The sequence below is a fragment of the Ceratotherium simum genome, chromosome 1 (genome assembly GCF_057802395.1).
Source record: "Ceratotherium simum simum isolate JZ-2026a chromosome 1, ASM5780239v1, whole genome shotgun sequence".
Classification (NCBI taxonomy): Eukaryota; Metazoa; Chordata; class Mammalia; order Perissodactyla; family Rhinocerotidae; genus Ceratotherium; species Ceratotherium simum.
The window spans coordinates 22,709,704-22,728,999 of record NC_141900.1 but is presented as its reverse complement, the minus strand read 5'-3'; the positions used below and the strand labels follow the sequence as shown (position 1 = coordinate 22,728,999).

The 19,296-nt window shown below is 36.4% G+C and overlaps 1 protein-coding gene across 2 annotated transcripts in view; it reads right to left on the bottom strand.

The window, feature by feature from the left end:
* Positions 1-5,395: 5,395 nt before the first annotated feature.
* PTPN12 (protein tyrosine phosphatase non-receptor type 12) overlaps positions 5,396-19,296 on the bottom strand; it is a 93,112-nt gene continuing 79,211 nt past the window's right edge. For both annotated transcript variants that reach the window (XM_004439322.3, XM_087443126.1), the window contains 6 exons: positions 15,646-16,622; positions 11,891-11,968; positions 10,319-10,386; positions 9,114-9,144; positions 6,578-6,685; positions 5,396-6,252 (listed from right to left, as the gene is read on the bottom strand). In XM_004439322.3, coding sequence (XP_004439379.2) covers positions 6,191-6,252; positions 6,578-6,685; positions 9,114-9,144; positions 10,319-10,386; positions 11,891-11,968; positions 15,646-16,622 — 1,324 coding nt within the window. In that variant the 3' untranslated portion in view covers positions 5,396-6,190. The remainder of the gene's footprint in view (positions 6,253-6,577; positions 6,686-9,113; positions 9,145-10,318; positions 10,387-11,890; positions 11,969-15,645; positions 16,623-19,296) is intronic.

The following is a 19,296-nucleotide window of genomic DNA, read 5'->3' as shown; positions in this document are numbered from 1 at the left end:
TGTGTGGTTTTATTTCTTTTTTTTTTTGTGAGGAAGATCAGCCCTGAGCTAACATCCATGCCAATCCTCCTCTTTTTGCTGAAGAACACCGGCCCTGAGCTAACATCTATTGCCAATCCTCCTCCTTTTTTTCCCTTTTTCTCCTCAAAGCCCCAGTAGATAGTTGTATGTCATAGTTGCACATCCTTCTAGTTGCTGCATGTGGGATGCCACCTCAGCATGGCCTGACAAGTGGTGCGTCAGTGCACACCTGGGATCTGAACCCGGGCTGCCAGTAGCAGAGTGGGCGCACTTAACCGCTAAGCCACGAGGCCGGCCCATGTGGTTTTATTTCTGGGCTTTCAATTCTGTTCCATTGATCTGTGTGTCTTTTTATTTTGTGCCAGTGCCATGCTGTTTCGATTACTATAGCTTTGTAGTATATTTTGAAGTCAGGGAGTGTGACCTCCAGCTTTGTTCTTTTTTCTTGGATTGCTTTGGCTATTCAGGGTCTTTTGTTGTTCCATATAAATTTTAGGATTCTTTGTTCTATTTCTGTGAAGAATGTCACTGGGATTCTGATTGGGATTGCACTGAATCTGTAGATTGCTTTAGGAAGTATGGACAGTTTAACTATGTTTATTCTTCCAATCCATGAGCATGGAATGTCTTTCCATTTTTTTACATCTTTGATTTCTTCCACTAATGTCTTATATCAAGCTGTATGTTTTAAAGCCTGTGAGTGACATCTGCCTTACATAACTAGCTCCTTTTCTAATCAGTTAACTAGCACACATGCATTTCTTGCCTGCTGAAGCCTACATTCCTAGCTTCTCTGAAATCTAGAGGCAAATAGTAGGGTCAAGAGCAAGGATTTTGGAATAGGAGCTAGGTTTAAATTCTGGCTTTGCTACTTTGTAAAGTAGCAAAGTAGCAATTTTTTAAAATTACCTGAAGTCTGTAGTCCTCAGGTTCATCCATTCAACAGGGATATCTACCTTGCAAGGTTTTTGTGAAGACTTAGTAAGATGTGTTCAGAGATTAGCAGAGTGCCTGGCACAAGGTAAGCATTTGGCAAGGTTAGGACTTTTTATTAGATAGGCCTGAGTCTGCACAAAGGTATACGGATGCCTTAAAGTTTGCTCATGCCTCTTGCAAAGTGAGGCACTTGGCATTAGGGTCTTCATAAACACTCTCAAACAGTGAAGCCACCCAAAAAAGCTTTTGAGCTATTAACATTCTGAGCTTTCTTGAGTGCCTTTCCTGATTTTTTCCACCCATAAATTTCCTCTTGGTTTGCTCTCCTGCCCTCTTCTGGTAGAATGGGGAAGAGTTCGATGATGTTCCAACTCCTACAGCTATCGATATTTGGAATCCTTAGTCAAAGAATCCAACTTCCAAAAATCTTTGGTCTTAAGTTCAAGTGAATTCAAATGAAAGTAAAGTCTAAATATAAAACTTCTGGGCCGGCCCCGTGGCTTAGAGGTTAAGTGCGCGCACTCCACTACTGGCGACCTGGGTTCAGATCCCGGGCGCGCACTGACACACCGCTTCTCCGGCCATGCTGAGGCCGCGTCCCACATACAGCAACTAGAAGGATGTGCAACTATGACATACAACTATCTACTGGGGCTTTGGGGAAAAAAAAGGAGGAGGATTGGCAATAGATGTTAGCTCAGAGCCGGTCTTCCTCAGCAAAAAGAGGAGGAATAGCACGGATGTTAGCTCAGGGCTGATCTTCCTCACAAAAAAAATAAATAAATAAATAAATAAATATAAAACTTCTGCATGTAAATTTCAATTTATTTCTCCTACATGGAAATCAATATTGACATATGGAATAATTAACATTAAAATGGACAACTCACTTTGGATTGAAAAGATGCTAAGCATACTTTGTTATTTGGAATGGCAATAGGGAATTCTCTACATTTCACCTTTTTGAAAAAATCAAATGTGTATATACAGAATTTTAATTAAAAAAATGATTTTCTAATGTCAATCTTGGCTAATATCTACATTTTTTGAATTATAAAACATCTAGTATTTAGATTGGTATTTTAAGTTTTTTGCATAGAAGCTGCATGAAAATGTTATTGTGTAATTACTTCAAATACAATGAGAAATACTAAATACTTCGATTTTGTATTTAATACAGTAAGTTATTTAAATGCTTTTTCAGTTTTAGAAGGTATTGGAAATATTGTAATTATATATAAGTAGATACAGCTAAAATTTAGAAGAGACAATACTTTAAAATATCACATGTATAGATAATCTGTATGTTTACTTATTAATCTTACTGAAGAATTTTTCAATCAGAAAAACATTATATTAGGGGTTGGGCAAAAGGGGTGAAGGGGATCAAAAGGTACAAACTTCCAAACTTTATAAATAAGTCATGGGGATGTACTGTACAGCATGGTGACTGTAGCTAATAAAACTGTTTTGCATATTTGAAAGTTGCTGAGAGTGGATCTTGAAAGTTCTCATTGAAAAAAAAATTTGTAACTATGGAAAAAAATTACTGATAAAAAATGAAAAACAATATTTTAAGGAGAAATTTATAACTATTTTTCTGTTTAATGTTTGCCTATTTGGGTATAATCTGTACTAGCTAAAGAATACGTTCTTGCTGAAACACTGGCAAGAGTTCTCAAGTCACAAATCTACTATGTGAAATCATGTAACAGTACATATGCCATGTTATCTCTAAAAAATGCAAAATGACTGGAATTTTTGGAATTCCCTTCCCCCACTAATTCAACAAAGCCCAGATTTGTTGTGGTTTAGAACACAGAGACACATCTCCTTGAGCTACCCAAGCATAGCCGCTTTTTACTGGTTAAACTTGCAGGATTTAAGTACTGGTCCTTTGCGTATCTTACAAGATTTGTGCACCTTAAAGACAAATCACAGAGGAAACAGACTGCAGCAAATCTGTTAAGAAAACACAACTTGTATTCAAAACTAGATCTACTTTGCACTTTTAGCATAATATGCAAGGACTGCTTATTGAGTGGATATGTGCCAAAATCTTCGTTAAAGCTTTTGCAATTTTCCATCTGCCAGAATGAAAAATATGAGCTTCTGGCCTTTAAGAGCCGTGTAACAAAGATCTAAAATTGGAGAATACAGTATTAAAAAACTGAAATTAATTCACATCTCATTACTTAGAAAGCTATTAATAGAATAGGAATGTTTGATATCTAAAATAATATCACTAAAAGCAAGTAATTAGGAGATACCTGCGTAAGAAAACAAAAGCAGCGAGAACTTTCCCAAAACTAGCACAATGATTTAATTCAATTTCATCCTATATTTAGGACTAAACTAGAATGATTTTATGGATTGCAATCAAGAGTAGCAAGTACGCATTTCAACAAAAATATTACCATCAGAATACATTTTAAGGCTAAATATAATTAAGATGCAATTCTTCACTTAAATTTCTCTCAAAAGCTTCAGATTGCAAATTACATCAATTCTTTTTATTGCTCCTTTTCACATTTAGCACAAAACTGTCTCTTTTTAGTTTAGTTATGAAAAAGTTATTAATATATATGTTTAGATGTTTTCAGAACAGAGCCAAATGTTCAATTTGGAAACTATGGATATATTCTTGGCCAAGTACACAGTTAGTGGATGATGTTTTTGACTACTCTGTGCTTATGAGCTGACTCCAGGGGCAGGGACACGTATATCAACAACCTATTGTTAAGCTTCACTCCATGAGTGTATTTACGTGAGTACCTTAAATCCTATGTCAAGAGCTATTAAGTTAGAAAATACAAAGACTTAATGGAAGGGTGGTTTGGAAATATAAATCAAAACCAGGTATGGACTAGTACCTTAAGATGTGCTATGGTCTTGTATTCATCTCATCTATTCAACTGTCATTTATTTTCTACTCTATGTTAGGACAATGTTTAAGAAAATGCATTCAAAATTAGTTCTACTTTGCACATTTAGCTGCTTTTAAAGTATGTATATGCCAATATTTTCACTAAATATCATGGTCATTTCTCTCAAGGGGATAGTTTAATAGAGCAGAAAGTCTAAGTAGATTGATAAATGACTAGGGTACAGTAGAGACACAAAGAGAATGGGTGACTAACGGTGGAAAACAGGACGAGGTGAGGGGTTTAATAGAAGAAATAACACGAACTAAGTCTTGATAGGTGAGTAGGGCTCATCAGAGCAAGGACAAAGAGTGTTCAAGACAGAGGATACAGTATGAATAAGATGTGGGGGCTCTGGAAACTAAGTAGTTCATTACGGCTGGAGCACAGGTGTAAATGGAGAAAAGGCTGCAGAGGCCAGCAGCAGACAGATCTTGGATGAGGGTCTTGCATGATCTCCTAAATTTGGACTTGATCCTGTGGGCTTGGTTCTACAATTTCATTATGCACCAGAATCACTTATGGTGCCTGTCTAAAACACATATTCCTTAGCCCCATTCTAATTCAGGTTCAGAGTAGGACCCTGGAACCCGAATTTTAAGGATGCTTCCTAAATAATTCTAGTGCAGGAGAACCTGGGCCACATTTTGAATAAACATTACCATAGGCAATGAAAAACCATTCAAGATTTTTTAGGGAGAAGTAAGAATTAGAAAAAGTCAAGAGCAGATCAGATTGGCCTTTTAGAAAGATCAGTCTGGTGGTAGTGAGGAAGCTGGATTGAAGCCATTGGAACCTAGAGTGCAGAATGAATCAGATGACTGGCATAGGTAATGGGAGAAAGGTGATGCCATTCACCAAGATACGGGATAGTGCCCATGTTTAACCTGAATCATGTTTTAACAAAGAGAAATGTTAAGATTTACCATATTACTGCAAAAATTCATTTAAATATCAAATTCTGCCTGGGGTTTCTGAGCACTCATGGTTTCATTCCTCTCTGTATTAATGCCCTAATATTGATCTCTAGTTTGGACTTCTGAACTTCGAATCTTTATTTCCACTTGTGGACTAGACATCACCTCCTGGGGGCTAGGTGTTATTTCAAAATTGAGATTTTCCTTTCTGAGCCAGAATCCTGGGAACTAAGAGACCTCTCCCTTTCCCTCACATCCATCTAGTTATCTAAATAGGAGCAGGAACTTAACTTCCTACCTATTATAAATGCAATCTCAGAAGATAAAAAGATAAACTGATAAGTAGTAAACCCTTCACATTCAAGAATTTAACTATTTTAAGTGACCTCAGGAGTTTGGAACATATAGTTATGTAATTTGGCTCAGGCAAAAATCTTAACTACTTGCCCTATGAGATTGTTACATGTGAGCAAGCCACTTAGCTAATGACTGAGCCCCACTCACACTCATAACTTTAAGGTAAGACTGAGACAGCAGGAAGGCAGATATTAAGTCAAATTTCTTAGGAATGGGGAATGAAAAACCAAGACAAGTAGGCACTGTAAAATTGTCTTTGTTTTTTTAATGGCAGGTCAAATATCCTGACACATACATATATTTTGATAGTCTTCTAATCCCAGTTGAGTTCAAATATTAAAGTAACACACACAAGCTAAGAGAATTCAATATTGTTCCAAGGCACTTACTGAATCTCTGTGACTAGATGAAAACAAGGACAATTAGGATGGACAGACAGTATATAATATAAAAATAACTTTTTGCTTACAATGTACAAAAGGTATTATTATTACAATCTTTGATCTCTGATAACCTGCAATGCTGGCTGCATGAATCCAGCAATTTTAAAATTCAGAAACTATTTCTAAAACTTCAGGGCAAATAATTTACAAATAAGGTACACAAAGATTTAGACCATGCAGAAATTTCTTACATCTTCTGTTAATAATATTTTATGACTGCAACTTTATCAAATTATATACCTACTTGCCCTGTACATATACAAAATAATGCATACATGATAAAACATTAGCAAAAGAGTAGTCTTTAGACTCAATTTATCATAAAAGTATTACTATATTAACATGTCTACAAGCAGCGTGTAACAGGGTTAAGAGACATTAAGGCAATAATACTTGAAATTACAAAATAAACCATACATAATACTTTTTCCTAAGTGTAGTATAAGGCAGGTAGATGGTCCCAGCCAAAATACTAAGGTAACAATCTACACTGCTGTTAGTCCCACATTCTTAAGATGGAATACTATAAATCTGGCTTTCAGTGGCACTTGAATTTTCCAGTATAATTTAAAGTGTCTTTTAGCTCCCTGAATCATGTCCATTCTGAAGGTGGATCTCTTGGTCCTTTGGGTTTTCCACAGCGATTACCAAAACCTGTAATCAAAACACCACAATAATTGGTCAGTGTTCAGAAATATTTTCACACTACTAAAACCATGTTTGTAGACATCCTCTTTTTCTGGAACAAATAAATCTCTATGTGGCAATTTAGAATTTAAACTAAACAAAAACTAAAACCAACTCTTAATTTGTTTTGGGTAGGTCATTTAAGCATAAAATTTGAATAAATCACAGCACAAAGTTTGATAAACTTTGCCTTAAGAAAATCCTGGAACGATGGCAAATGACTTTTTCTCATTCTTGCCAGCATTAACTACATAATTATATAAGTTTTAAAATTATTTAGTAAACAAATTACCAATATCTGTGGCTTCTGTTGGACTTTCTGACATTTGATCTTTCTTGTTACTGAAAGTAGGTAGACACTCTGTACACATCTCCGTGTGAATACTTCCTGCTGGATGATCTAAAATGCAAAACAAAGCCATTGTTACTCACTGTCATTTGTAGCATCATATGTAGAATCCTCTAATTATTTTACTGTGGCAATAAGTTAAAAGAGCAAGTTTTCTCTCTTGGGCATCGTAATTTTACAGGCCCACATATGGTAAATGCAAGGGTGGTGAGCACAGGAAATCATGTGAGGTGTTCTGGGGGGCACCTAGAGATCTGCAGTGAGTATATCTGCAGTGTGGTGAAGATTCTCCTCATGTTCTTACTTTATTTAATAAACCGGGATCTTGGCATGTTATATTTCCTTGAAGTAGTTACACTATGTGCCAATGTCCTAAGGTAATCATTGCAACTGAAAGGCCTTTATAAGGAAATTAGTGGCAAGCAAGTTCATAATTAATTAATGGACTTACTATTTGCCCCTAAAAGTAGTAATTCTTTTCTTTTAAAGTTTAATTTTATTAAACTTAAATTTTAGTTTACTTAGTTATCAGTGCATAAGATTAGTAACAAAAGAAATTAACTACTATGATTCATTCATTCTTTCACAACTTCTATTACATCCCCTACAATCCCATAAGGAACTTTTCTGGAAACTTGAAATACAAGTCAAATAATAGGTGGTCCTTGTCCTTAGGTGCTTATAGTCTAGACAGAGGTCAGTAAACTTCTTCTGCAAAGGGCTAGAGAATAAATATTTTAGGCTTATGCAAGCCACATAGTCTCTGTCACATATTCTTCATTGATTTTTGTTTCTTTGTTTTTGTTTTTAAACAACTCTTTAAAAATGTAAAAGTCATTTGTCCAGCTCAAAGGCAGAACAAAAAAACAAGCGAAAGACAGATCAAGCCTGTGGGATACAGTTTGCCAACCACTGGTCTAGTAGGAGAGACATACAAGTATGTTAATTATTATAGCAGTGTGACAAGTTTTACAATAAAATTATGCATAGAGTGCAATGGGGACAAAGAGGAGAGGCATGTAGATGAAACTAGAGGTGGTGAAGTATTCAGGGCTGGCTTCTAGGAGGAAATGATCTAGTCTAAAGGCCTCAATTTTCTTAGTGAAGTAAAGGTCATCTGAGTAAGAGTTAGTGGGATTGATGATTTTAGAAGAAAGTAAAGATTTGAAAAATTCAGGGGAAATAGAAAGGGTACCAACTAGAGCATATAAGATAACTAAGCAAAGCAGAGAGCCCAACTGTGGACGAAGACCCATAATTGTAGGATCAATCTGTAAAACTGAGTGATATTCCCCAGCTGTATTCATTAATTCCAAGGGATAAAATAAAATGGTATGGGAATTATGAGCAAGAAAGTTGAAGATAATTCTGAGTGTGACCAGAGTGATGGAGGATGGTATCTAGATTGGAGAGAGAAGGAAGAGAAACTAGAAAGGAGTTAACAGATATTAAGAAAATAAAAGATGCAGGGATCCAGGAACAGCAGCAGTAGAAATATAATACAGATAATAATAAGAGCATTGCTACCATCTGAGTGCCTATCATGTGCAAGGCACGGTGCCGGATACTCTATATGTGATTTAATTTAGTTACATCCTCAAAACAATCCTCTAGGGCAGGTACTATTATTATCTCCATTTCACAGAGAAGAAAACTGAGGCTCAAAAAGACTAGGTGACTAGCCCAAAGCCACATAGTAAGTAAAATGACAAACATGGGATTCCAATCCAGGTGGGCCTGACTCTAAAGCTTCTGCTCTTTTCCTTATAATATGTTGCCTCAGAAAAGTACATAGAGAATAACAGAGTTTATGAGATAGAAGGGAGCTCCATTAGGCAAAGATCTAGGGAGAGAGCAGCTGAAGCAGAATGGAGGGTAAAGGTAGAAATGATAGATGAGTTGAGGGAATTACATAGACCACAACATTTGATGAGCTGCTTACATGGTCACTGATTCATAAGAATTAATAATAACTTGACCTATTTTACTATGAGAGTAAAAGTAATGTAGTAGAAAAATGTTCTAACTTGGCCTTATAACACTGGGTTGAGCTACATAATCTTATTGGTTTATCACGTTAAAAGTCCTAAAACGAAGATTTCCAAAACAACAGATTTTTAAGGACCCAATTCAATCATCTAGGTTAATTTGGGGGCATTTATTCAAATCATTGTCAGATGTAGATTCTAAGTGTTTTATAAACAACAGAAAAGAAAATACAGAAAAATATTTAAAAAATTATTTCTTTCCTATCAGTCTGTTAACTACTGATAATAAATGCTGTTATTTTCCAGGTCAATAATAATATCTGGTAATTAATTTGGAAGAGTTAAACTACATAATTCAGGTTCTAGAAGAGTTGTCCTACATATTTTCACATACAGAAATAACCAAATAAATAGCATACACTGTGAGACATGCTATTTTATGGAAATTAATCTATATAATCTATAGCAAAAAGGAATAAAATCTAACTTACCAGATTTTTCACTTCCAGACGTTATCAAGCCCTATGAGGAAGACATTTAACAGCTATTACAATATATCTTCTTTTTTTTTTTTTTTAAAGATTTTATTTATTTATTTTTCCCCCAAAGCCCCAGTACATAGTTGTCTGTCATAGCTGCACATCCTTCTAGTTGCTGTATGTGGGATGCGGCCTCAGCATGGCTGGAGGAGTGGTGCCTCGGTGCGCACCCGGGATCCGAACCCGGGCCGCCGGCAGCGGAGAGCACGCACTTAACCGCTAAGCCACGGGGCCGGCCCATACAATATATCTTCTTATGTACAAATAATAGAAAATTTGGTCTCTTACAAGTATATATCCCAACAAATCAAGATTCTCAGCATCAAAGGGAAAGAAAACACTGGTGTTTTCAAATCGGCTTAACATTTTTTATTTGTTATGGTGTTTTATACTAGGTGTAAAAGGTTAGGGGACTTCCCTTTTTCCTTCTGGATGGAAACTGCAAGTGTAGGACCTACTACATGAAGGAACATACATACAACTGCATTTTGCCAGCCCTCTACTATATTCATCAAATTAGGATATCACTGATTATAAAACATAGCATCATTATTATAGAAGACCAGTATTTTATGTGCCAATTAAAGTATATCACAGTGTTTCTTAATCAACTGTAAGATGTACCTCAATTTCAGGGCTATTAAAATATGGGGGAAATATGAAAAATATTAACATTGAAGAAAAATGGTATTTCCCATAGGTAAAATATTTAGCTACCAAAACATTTCCTGAATGTGAAAGAAAACCTCATGTGACCAAAAAAACCAAAGGGAAGGACTATGTATCTAGAGTTACAATGGATGGCACAAAATCTAGGAAAGTACTATGACTCTGAAAACAGTAACTCCTGTTCCACTCATACCTCCAAAATGATTTGGAACATGCCATAATTTACAAATTTCAAAAGCAGCTTGGGAAAATAACACTCTGAAGTGATGGTCATATGTAGATCATGCTGCCCTTTTTAAAAATTTCAGATCTCGCATTTTATATAGGCATTTCATCTGAAATCTTAGCACAAGAAATGCTGATCAAAAATTATATTAGATTTAAGTCTTTAGGTGACAATTATTGTAACAAACAACTGTAAGATAAATTAACAAAACAAAAAAGCACAAATCTTGAGCTATAGCTGTTCCAATCCCAAAAGGACTCACTTCAGATTTTTTCTGTTCAGTCTGTTCCTGACTTTGAAGTTCACTCCATCCAGATCTTACAGGCATATCTGAGAAAAATGAAATCTTACAATTAAAATAACATCTTTAATTCTTGAATTTCTTGCATTAAGGTAACATATAAAAACAGATCCTATATATTTTTAGAAACTATAACTTCCATAAAAAATTTTCTAGTTTCTATTACTTCAAGAAAATCTCTTTCAGTTTCCTCCTTAAAATTTAATTAAAAGAATTCAGTCATCAGAGTTTATTATAAGCTCACTGTAATCTATAGACGTGACAGACTTAAAGTATAGCCAGCCCTGGTGGTCTAGTGGTAAAGATTCAGCCCTCTCGCTGCCTCGGCCCCAGGTTTGTTTCCCGGTCAGGGAACCACACCACTCATCTGTCGGTTGTCATACTGTGGAGGCTGCATGTTGCTGTGATGCTGAAAGCTACGCCACCGATATTTCAAATGGCAGCAGGGTCACCCAAGGTGGACAGGTTTCAGTGGAGCTTCCAGACTAGAAAGTCTAGGAAGAAGGACCTAGTCACCCACTTGCAAAAAACTGGCCATGAAAACCCTATGAATAGCAGTGGAGCATTCTCTGACACAGCACAGGAAGGTGAGAGGATGGCGCAAAAGACCCAGCAAGGTTCTGCTCTGCTGTCCACAGTCACTAGGAGTCAGAATTGACTTGACAGCACTAACACTGAAAACAACTGAAGTACACAGCTTCACTTTTAACATTCTTAAAATTAGTTATAAGACCAGTGAGCACCTCCACTGAGCATGAGACACTGTAATTATTATTGTAATTATTATCATATTAAAGCTGTCTCTGTACTCTTTTTCAGGAGGAGAAGGAAGAGAAATATATTATCAATGAGTGACGGTTAAGTTCTCGCGCTCTGCTTCCGTGGCCTAGGGTTCGCAGGTTTGGATACCGGGTGCAGACTGGCGCACCGCTTGTCAAGCCATGCTGTGGCGGCGTCCCATATAAAGCAGAGGAAGATGGGCATGGATGTTAGCCCAGGGCCAATCTTCCTCAGCAAAAAGAGGAGGATTGGCAACAGATGTTAGCCCAGGGCTAATCTTCCTCACCAAAGGGGGAAAAAAATGCTTTGAAATACAATCACTTTCTTCCAGTTCTCACTGATACTCTTGTTGCCTTAAGTGTCCCTCAGTTAACACAGAGTGATGCCCTCCTACAACCCAACTTAAATGTTTACTTACCTAAACTTGCACCAAGTAAAGCAATTAATTTCTTTTCATAAATAAGTACCATTTTTAATGAATAAAAAGACACCAAATTGCAAATACATTTATAATTGCACTGAACTGAATTATAGTATCTAACATAAATGCAGTCATTTTAGCAATCTTAGCAAGTAAAAAATATGATTTTAAAGTATTTTTCATGCAAGGAATTAAAAACATTTGTCAATATCAATTCAAACCTGTTTTTGAATTTAATTATGCAGCTCAACAGCAACTAGACTAAAATCAGCCATGTTTTTCAAAGTTTATTATTAGAGTACCAAGTATGTAAAAGCAGAAGAGAGACTCACTATGTTCACTTGCTAATACAAAAGATTCAGGAGTTCTTTCAGGTAGGGGAGGAGGCGAATCTTCACTAACATCGACATCTATATTAAATACAAAAAAATTTAGACAAATTATGAACTTGTTAAAAAATGTTAACCCATTAAAAAATGAACTTGTTATCTAAACAAAATAAGAGATTTCTTGACAGTCTAAAAATCTTCACAAGTATCTAAGAGAACCAGTTTTTAAAAATGCAACAAACAAACAAGAAATCCTTACCACTCGACTTGTTATCAAGAAGAATCACAAAGCTTACTGAGCAAAGAATAACCTCCATCACTGCTACACAGAGAAAATGACTCTCCTAGGACTTTCCTGACCCCTGCAGACATTACCCACATTGTCCTGTGAGTTTGAAGGCAGTCTTCAGCAGAGAAGCCAGCGGGCAAATGACTTCTCTACTGAGCTTGCGGATGATGCTTTAAGACCACAACAGAAAGCTGCGGTCATTTGACTTAAGCCAGTGTTTCCCAAACTGGAATCAACTACTTAATTCCTTTCCTGAGTTTTGCCATACTATGTACCATCTGTCCTGTTCACTTTTTAAATCCCACTCATTTTTAACTTAACTATGGACTTTGGTTATGTTTTAAACAGTAATGACTCAAATAACAAATGTGAAGTGCTACTTATTTTGCTAATAGACAGAAAATATAACTACTGACATTTTTTGAATGTTCATTTATTTATTGCGTAAAGTCTTGAGAACAGTAATACAAGACGTACTTTGAGAATACTGACTGAAGCCATATAAAAGCTTTTCACCAGTAACAACAAAATGAACCTTTGGAAACGAGAAGGCATAAGTAAGCCTCACTGGTCAGCCTTATTATGGGATAGGGTGAATGAATGTATTAGATCTTTTGAGGTTTCACTGAAGGTAGGGAAAGATACAGTTCTGTGTGTGGACTTGGGGTTAGGGAGAATGGGGTAAAGAAAGGGAAATGTGAGGATCCTATATTATTTTGTCTGGGGCTTGGACAATTGTTCTCTTAAAAAAATGAACAATCTTGCCAGGATACTTTCCTATTTTACCTCATCTGACAGGCTATGCATTAAAAAGAGATTAAAAATCAGGTAAAGCTTTTTCAGTTTTCAACAAGCATGAGTGAGGCACGACTGCTCTTGTTATTCCTACATATATTTAGCTGAAGACACAAGAAAATACAGCCTGAGAGAAGAGTTCTAGTCTAATACTTTACACATCTATCACAAGTACTGGAACTCTCTCTTGCATGTAAAGTTAAGCCACTAAAGAACTCTCTACCTTATCCAGTAGAAACAGTCCGAGTCCTCATCACACTTCCCCTTGCCCTTTTGTTACCAACAGGTCACAGTGAAGAGATGGCTGTTGGAAGGAAGGGATGCATCATCTCGGCATTGTGGTGCCATTTCATAATTAAGTTAACAAATTAGGAAGGGCAGTCTTGCTTCTTTATATTAGTGTCAAGTATCTTTCAGAAACTCTATACCTCTTCTCTCTCGACAGTTCTCACTCTTAAAGACTTTTATTTTCTAACTGTAGCCTTTGCTTCTCAATTGCATGTTTCTCCCTGGATCTCTGATCGCCTTTCCTATGTTATAAACTTCTATTTTAGAGACTGTACATTTTACATAGGCTTTTGCAAATCATACACTGTATGGGGGCCTAGTGTAGTCACGTTTGAGAAATCTTTCAAGAGGCCTAAGTCGCTATTAAAATCAGAATTCATAGCCAGGAGTTTTTGTCAGGCTATGCAAAAGGTTGTCTTAGGTATCAAAACAAAATTATTCTGTTTAACCCCCCCAACAAATTCTAAAACAAACAAGCAAACAAAAATCTAATTCTTGTGCCAGTGGTTCATCTACACGTAAATAATTAATAATATTAGAAATAGGACTGCTTGTTAGTTATACTGCAGCACAGAACACACAGGAAAACCTTCAGTTAACACTAAACTCATTTAGCATGGTTAGGGTAGGGCGAAAAGAAACCAGAAATCACATTTACAGCTATCTTTGCTTTAAAATACAAACAAAACAGAGAAAACAGAGCTGAGCTGGTATACTCAGTAGGGTGCCTTCAACTATCCCTGTATAGTAAAATGTATTTTATTTTATTTATTTATTTTTTTAAATTTTTTTCCCCCAAAGCCCTAGTAGATAGTTGTATGTCAGAGATGCACATCCTTCTAGTTGCTGTACGTGGGACGCGGCCTCAGCATAGCCGGAGAAGCGGTGCGTCGGTGCGCGCCCGGGATCCGAACCCGGGCCACCAGCAGCGGAGTGCGCGCACTTAACAGCTAAGCCACGGGGCCGGCCCGTAAAATGTATTTTAAAGGAAGCTTTCCTGTTATCACCAAAAGACTGGTCATGTGGCAGTAACTTTTAATGAGCATATCATATATCCTTCCTGCTCTCACCAAATTCCATTTCTAGTAATGGTTTAAAAAAATATACTTCCTAGGTACAAGACCCACGCCTGATATGCTAAAAAAGCCCCAAATGAAGATTTCTTGCCTATATGTTTTCTTGTGTAGATACAACTTGGCAGTTATTTTTCAAACTCTGAAATTGAGGGGAAAAAAAGATATTAACAATTTTAAATTGTGGCAAACTGGTAAAGTACTATTTATTGTGGTAACCACTGTCTTCTGAAGATCCTTCAAATAAAACACAGAAGAATCAAGAAGGGAAAGAATCTTGTAAATTTAAGGAACTCGCTTATATGCTCATCTACTCTACCAGATAACATTCTCAAGATAAAAAACAGAGTATCTGTAAGTTGATGAAACTAAAGGTACCACAGTGTGGGTAGTACTTATTGAGTCAGAAATAAAAAAAGAAAGTCATCTTTCAAGGTCACAGTACTTATTTTGCCTGCACATTATGAATACCAGTCTGTAGGTGCCACTGCCAAAGTTCACTGACAGTAATGACAACTGATAATCAAGCGAGCAGTAAATAGCTTTCGTGTTTATACATTTGCTCCCAACTTTACGGTCTGTTTAAGAAGGCAGCCATGATTAGTTTTAGCAGATCAAGGAGGAGTTTCAAGGACAAATAACACATCTTGGGAACTGAGTGTACGAGTTATCTTGAAATGCTAAGACTGTTTAAAGAAGAGAGTCATTAATTAAATAATAGTATTGATGACTAGATATGTATATATCTCACTCACTACTGAGTGAATTGAACTTCCAACCTTCTCCTGAGTAGTTGCAATCTTGCTCCTTGGTTAAACTCGGGATTGCAAACAGGCTCATTTGCAAACATTTGTGAAGAGAATTTTAAAAAGGTATTTTGTAGTTAAAACAGCATAAAAAGACGAGGAAATAGATATTTGTGATAAACATGGGTGAAATTAAATGGCCAATCAAGCCATTCTACAATATTGTCACTGTTACTTTAAGTAATTCTATTTCTCTAAATTATTTCTAACTATTCAGTCATATAAATTTTTGACCCATATAAAATACCAAAAGCTATAATATAGAAGAAAAAGAAGAGAAAATTTTCAGTTAGAACAATTGAAATATCTTAGAAACACGAAACCCAGTAATGCAAAGTAACAGTAAACAAAGCTTACTTAAAAAAAACTACCTAAAATAATCAAATTTTGCTGTAGGTTCTAGAGTGAAGTGTGGAATAAAACATAATGAATTAATATAGCTAAAGTGCTTAGAATAGTGCCTGCACATAGTAAAAATATTTCAGTGTTAGATACTATTATTATTACCTTTTTCAGCACCTGAATGTATTGTTCCTGCTATATCATGTCTAGCAATGGACATTGGCAATACTTTCCTTGTAGAAATGCTTTCAGGACTAGTGGCAGCAGAAACTGTGGCACTTGCTGTTGAAATATTAGTTTTATTGTTGGTCACAGCACCATCGGAGTTTCTTTCCTCTGAGTCTGAGTCATCAGAGTGAAGAGGATTAGTAAAACTGAGGGGTGCTCTGAATGGAGGTGAACTGTTCTGATGATCCACAAGGTCGTGGGGTTCAACTCGTGTTGTGGGGCTTGGTGTTAAGCTCACAGTTTTCACTGTTTGACAGTGGACATCTGAGGATTTGCTGTCAGATGAATCAGGCATGGGCAGAGTATTTTCAGGTCCATGAAATGACCATGTTACATGTCCTTTCTCATCAAGAGGCAAGCGGTCTGGCCTCGGAGGTGTGTCTGAATTCTTCTGTGATTCTTCTGGTGGAATAACTGGAGCTTTATTTAACTGCGTTGCACTGCAGTTCACACAGGAATTCTGAGACACATCATCAACTTTTAGATCTCCTGAACTCAACTCTTGTGACTTAGAGATTTTATCAATTATACAAGGTGAAGCAGATTTAATTTTAATTGCATGTCCCCTATTCAAGAGTGTGTTCCCATCAAAACTTTTTGGTCCCTCTTGGAGAGGGACCTTCTTAATCTCAAAACTTAAATTTCGCTCCAATTTTTTATCTGTCTGTTCAACAGTTGATTCATTTTTCCCTGGAAGTTCTGTTGATTTATTATAGTTTCTGTTGAGGTCTGTTGAATGTTGTTCTGATGAAACCATGTGCAACACTGGCTTTGGATGGTATCTGTCATTATCCTGCCACACGGTAGTGACTGTTGGAAAAGCTGAAGGGGGAGAAGGTGTCAAGATGGGTGGTACTGGGTGAGGTTCCGGTGGCTGCAGTATTTCTTCCTTAGCATCCCCTTCTACAAGGCAACTGAAAAACAAACATTAAGAAAAGGGTATTGTAAGAATGTTCAATATAACATTTAAAATAAATTGATAGGTAACAATTATGTTGCTAAGTCTATTATATTAAAAGTCAGTAGAGTCTGTGGTTATGAATAAAAAAATTATAATTTGTCAAACTAAGAAAACTTAATGTTTAACAAGGTTAATACATGCACACTCTTTAAAAAGTCAAATAATACAAGAATTTTAGTGAACAATGGCAGTCCCCTTCCACAGCCCTCCAGCTACCCAGAGACATCAACTTTCAACTTTTTTAAACAGCTGCTTCTAAGATTTACCTCCATACTTCAAAATATTTCAAAATGTATAAACTGTTATTTCATGATCTATTTCACTCATCCTCTACTGTCTTCCTATAACGTGTCTTCTCCATCTTCTCAGTACTGTTATCTTGTAATTTTTGGTTAGTTCAATCTTATGATTAGATATTATTCATACTGATTACACTATGATTTCATATCTTTTCTTATACAACCCCTTGTTTTTTTCCTAATAATTCCCTTGGGTTTCTGATGGCTTAGTTCTCCATGTATCATCAGTAACTCAGTGGCTTCTTCTAACTTCCCTGCAGATTTGTACACTTCCTCTCAATTGGTCAAGCACACCAGGTAACTATGAATACCATAGATGTCCCTCTTAGAAACCCTAGGCCTCCTGCTCCAGTGTGGACCACTGGTTCCCAGGCCACCAGAGCTGACGTTCTCTCCTGTGTCAGACTCTCCTGCTTCCCAGGTCCCATCTTCCTGTTTCCTTTCTTGTTTTGGTGGGCTATATCTTCCAGTTGCTTCTTAGGAATTATATATAGGAAGCAAATTTCTTGAGGTCCTGTATATTTGAGTATTACATTTTCAAGGTGATTGGTTCTTTGTAAAGGTATATAATTCTAGATTAGAAATAATTTTCCTTCAGAGTTTTGTAATTCTGATTTCTTTTCCTTTGAATGTGAGCTGTTTTCTTCTCTCTTGGAGCTTTTAGGTTCTTTTTTTTTTTTTTTTTGAGGAAGATTAGCCCTGAGCTAACATCTGTTGCCAATCTTCCTCTTTTTTTTTTTTCCTCCCCAAAGCCACCAGTACACAGTCGTATTTCTAGTTCTTCTATGGGCACAATGCCTCAGCATGGCTTGATGAGTGGTGAGTAGGTCCACACCCAGAATCCGAACCCGCAAACCCCAAGCCACTGAAGTGGAATGTGCGAACTTAACTGCTGCGCCACCAAGCCAGCCTCTTTTAGGTTCTTTTTTATTCTTAATGTTCTACAATCTCATAGTATAAATTTTTTAATCCACTGTATGACAATTTTTTTTATCCATTATATTGGGAACTTTAAAAACATGAAAACATGTTTTTTTAAAATAATTTTTTAATATTTCATTTTATTTTATTTATTTATTTTTTGTGTGTGAGGAAGGTCAGCCTTGAGCTAACATCCATGCCAATCCTCCTCTTTTTGCTGAGGAAGACTGGCTCTGAGCTAACATCTGTGCCTATCTTCCTCCACTTTACGTGGGACGCCACCACAGCATGGCCTGACAAGCGGTGCCTCGGTGCGCGCCCAGGATCCGAACCTGGGCCGCGAGCAACAGAGCGCACGCACTTAACTGCTAAGCCACGGGGCCGCCCCAAAACACATGTTTTTTAACATGAGAAATTTTTTGTATTTCATTTCTTTGCTAATTCCTTTTCCTTTGGTCTCCTTCCATACTATTATTAGTTTTATTATTATTTGACAGACCTCCTGATTTGATTCTGATTTCCTTATTTTCTCTCTCCTATTTTCTATTTGTTCATTTTCTTGGGAAAATATCTATCAGCTCTAAAAGTTTCCTTGTGTTCCTTTGTGGCTTTTTGGCTACTCAAATTTGACAATTACACTAATCGACTTTTTCCTTATCTTTCCTTAATTTAAGGTTGGTTGAAACAAGGCTTAAAACACTCTCAAGTACACAAAAATTATAAGCCCAGTTACAAAAGAATATATGCTACATACTGATTTTTCACTACAGTACCCAAAATTCATATTTTCACTAGATATTCTGATGTAAAAAATTCCACTGAATAGATGGGATATCTCTCCTTCCTATTGTAAATATTGTTCTTAATTTCACCTGTTCTGAGGAAGGCATTTTTCACTTCTCAAAAACAAAACAAAATATTCAGGACCTACCACATGTTAGCACTATACCAGTACCAGAAGAGGGCAGAACAATGAACAGTTTGGGTCCCTATGGAGTACAGAGGAATAGTGAAAATTAAGGCTAAAAAAGTAGGTTGAAGTCATATGAAAAGGCCCAGAATTTCACACCAAGAAGTTTGGACTTGATAATAAAGAAAATTTACATTTAATTTGTTTCACTAAGTCTTAAAATAAGTGACCCTATAACTTTTGTTTCAAATTGATATTTTATCGAAACTCAGAAAATTACTTTCCTTACAATAATTTAGGCTGGATTCCAAATGGGGTAGAAAGATTATGGGGGTGAAGGAAATGACAACCGAAAAATCAGAACATAATACTTTAAAAACAAAAAAAACGTTCACCACTATCCTTTCTTCTGTGGAGGTAATACCATATAATGAAAAAAGCACTGGAAGATGAGAGATTTGTGTTCTCAGCTGAACTCTGGTAGCCTATGCAGGTCA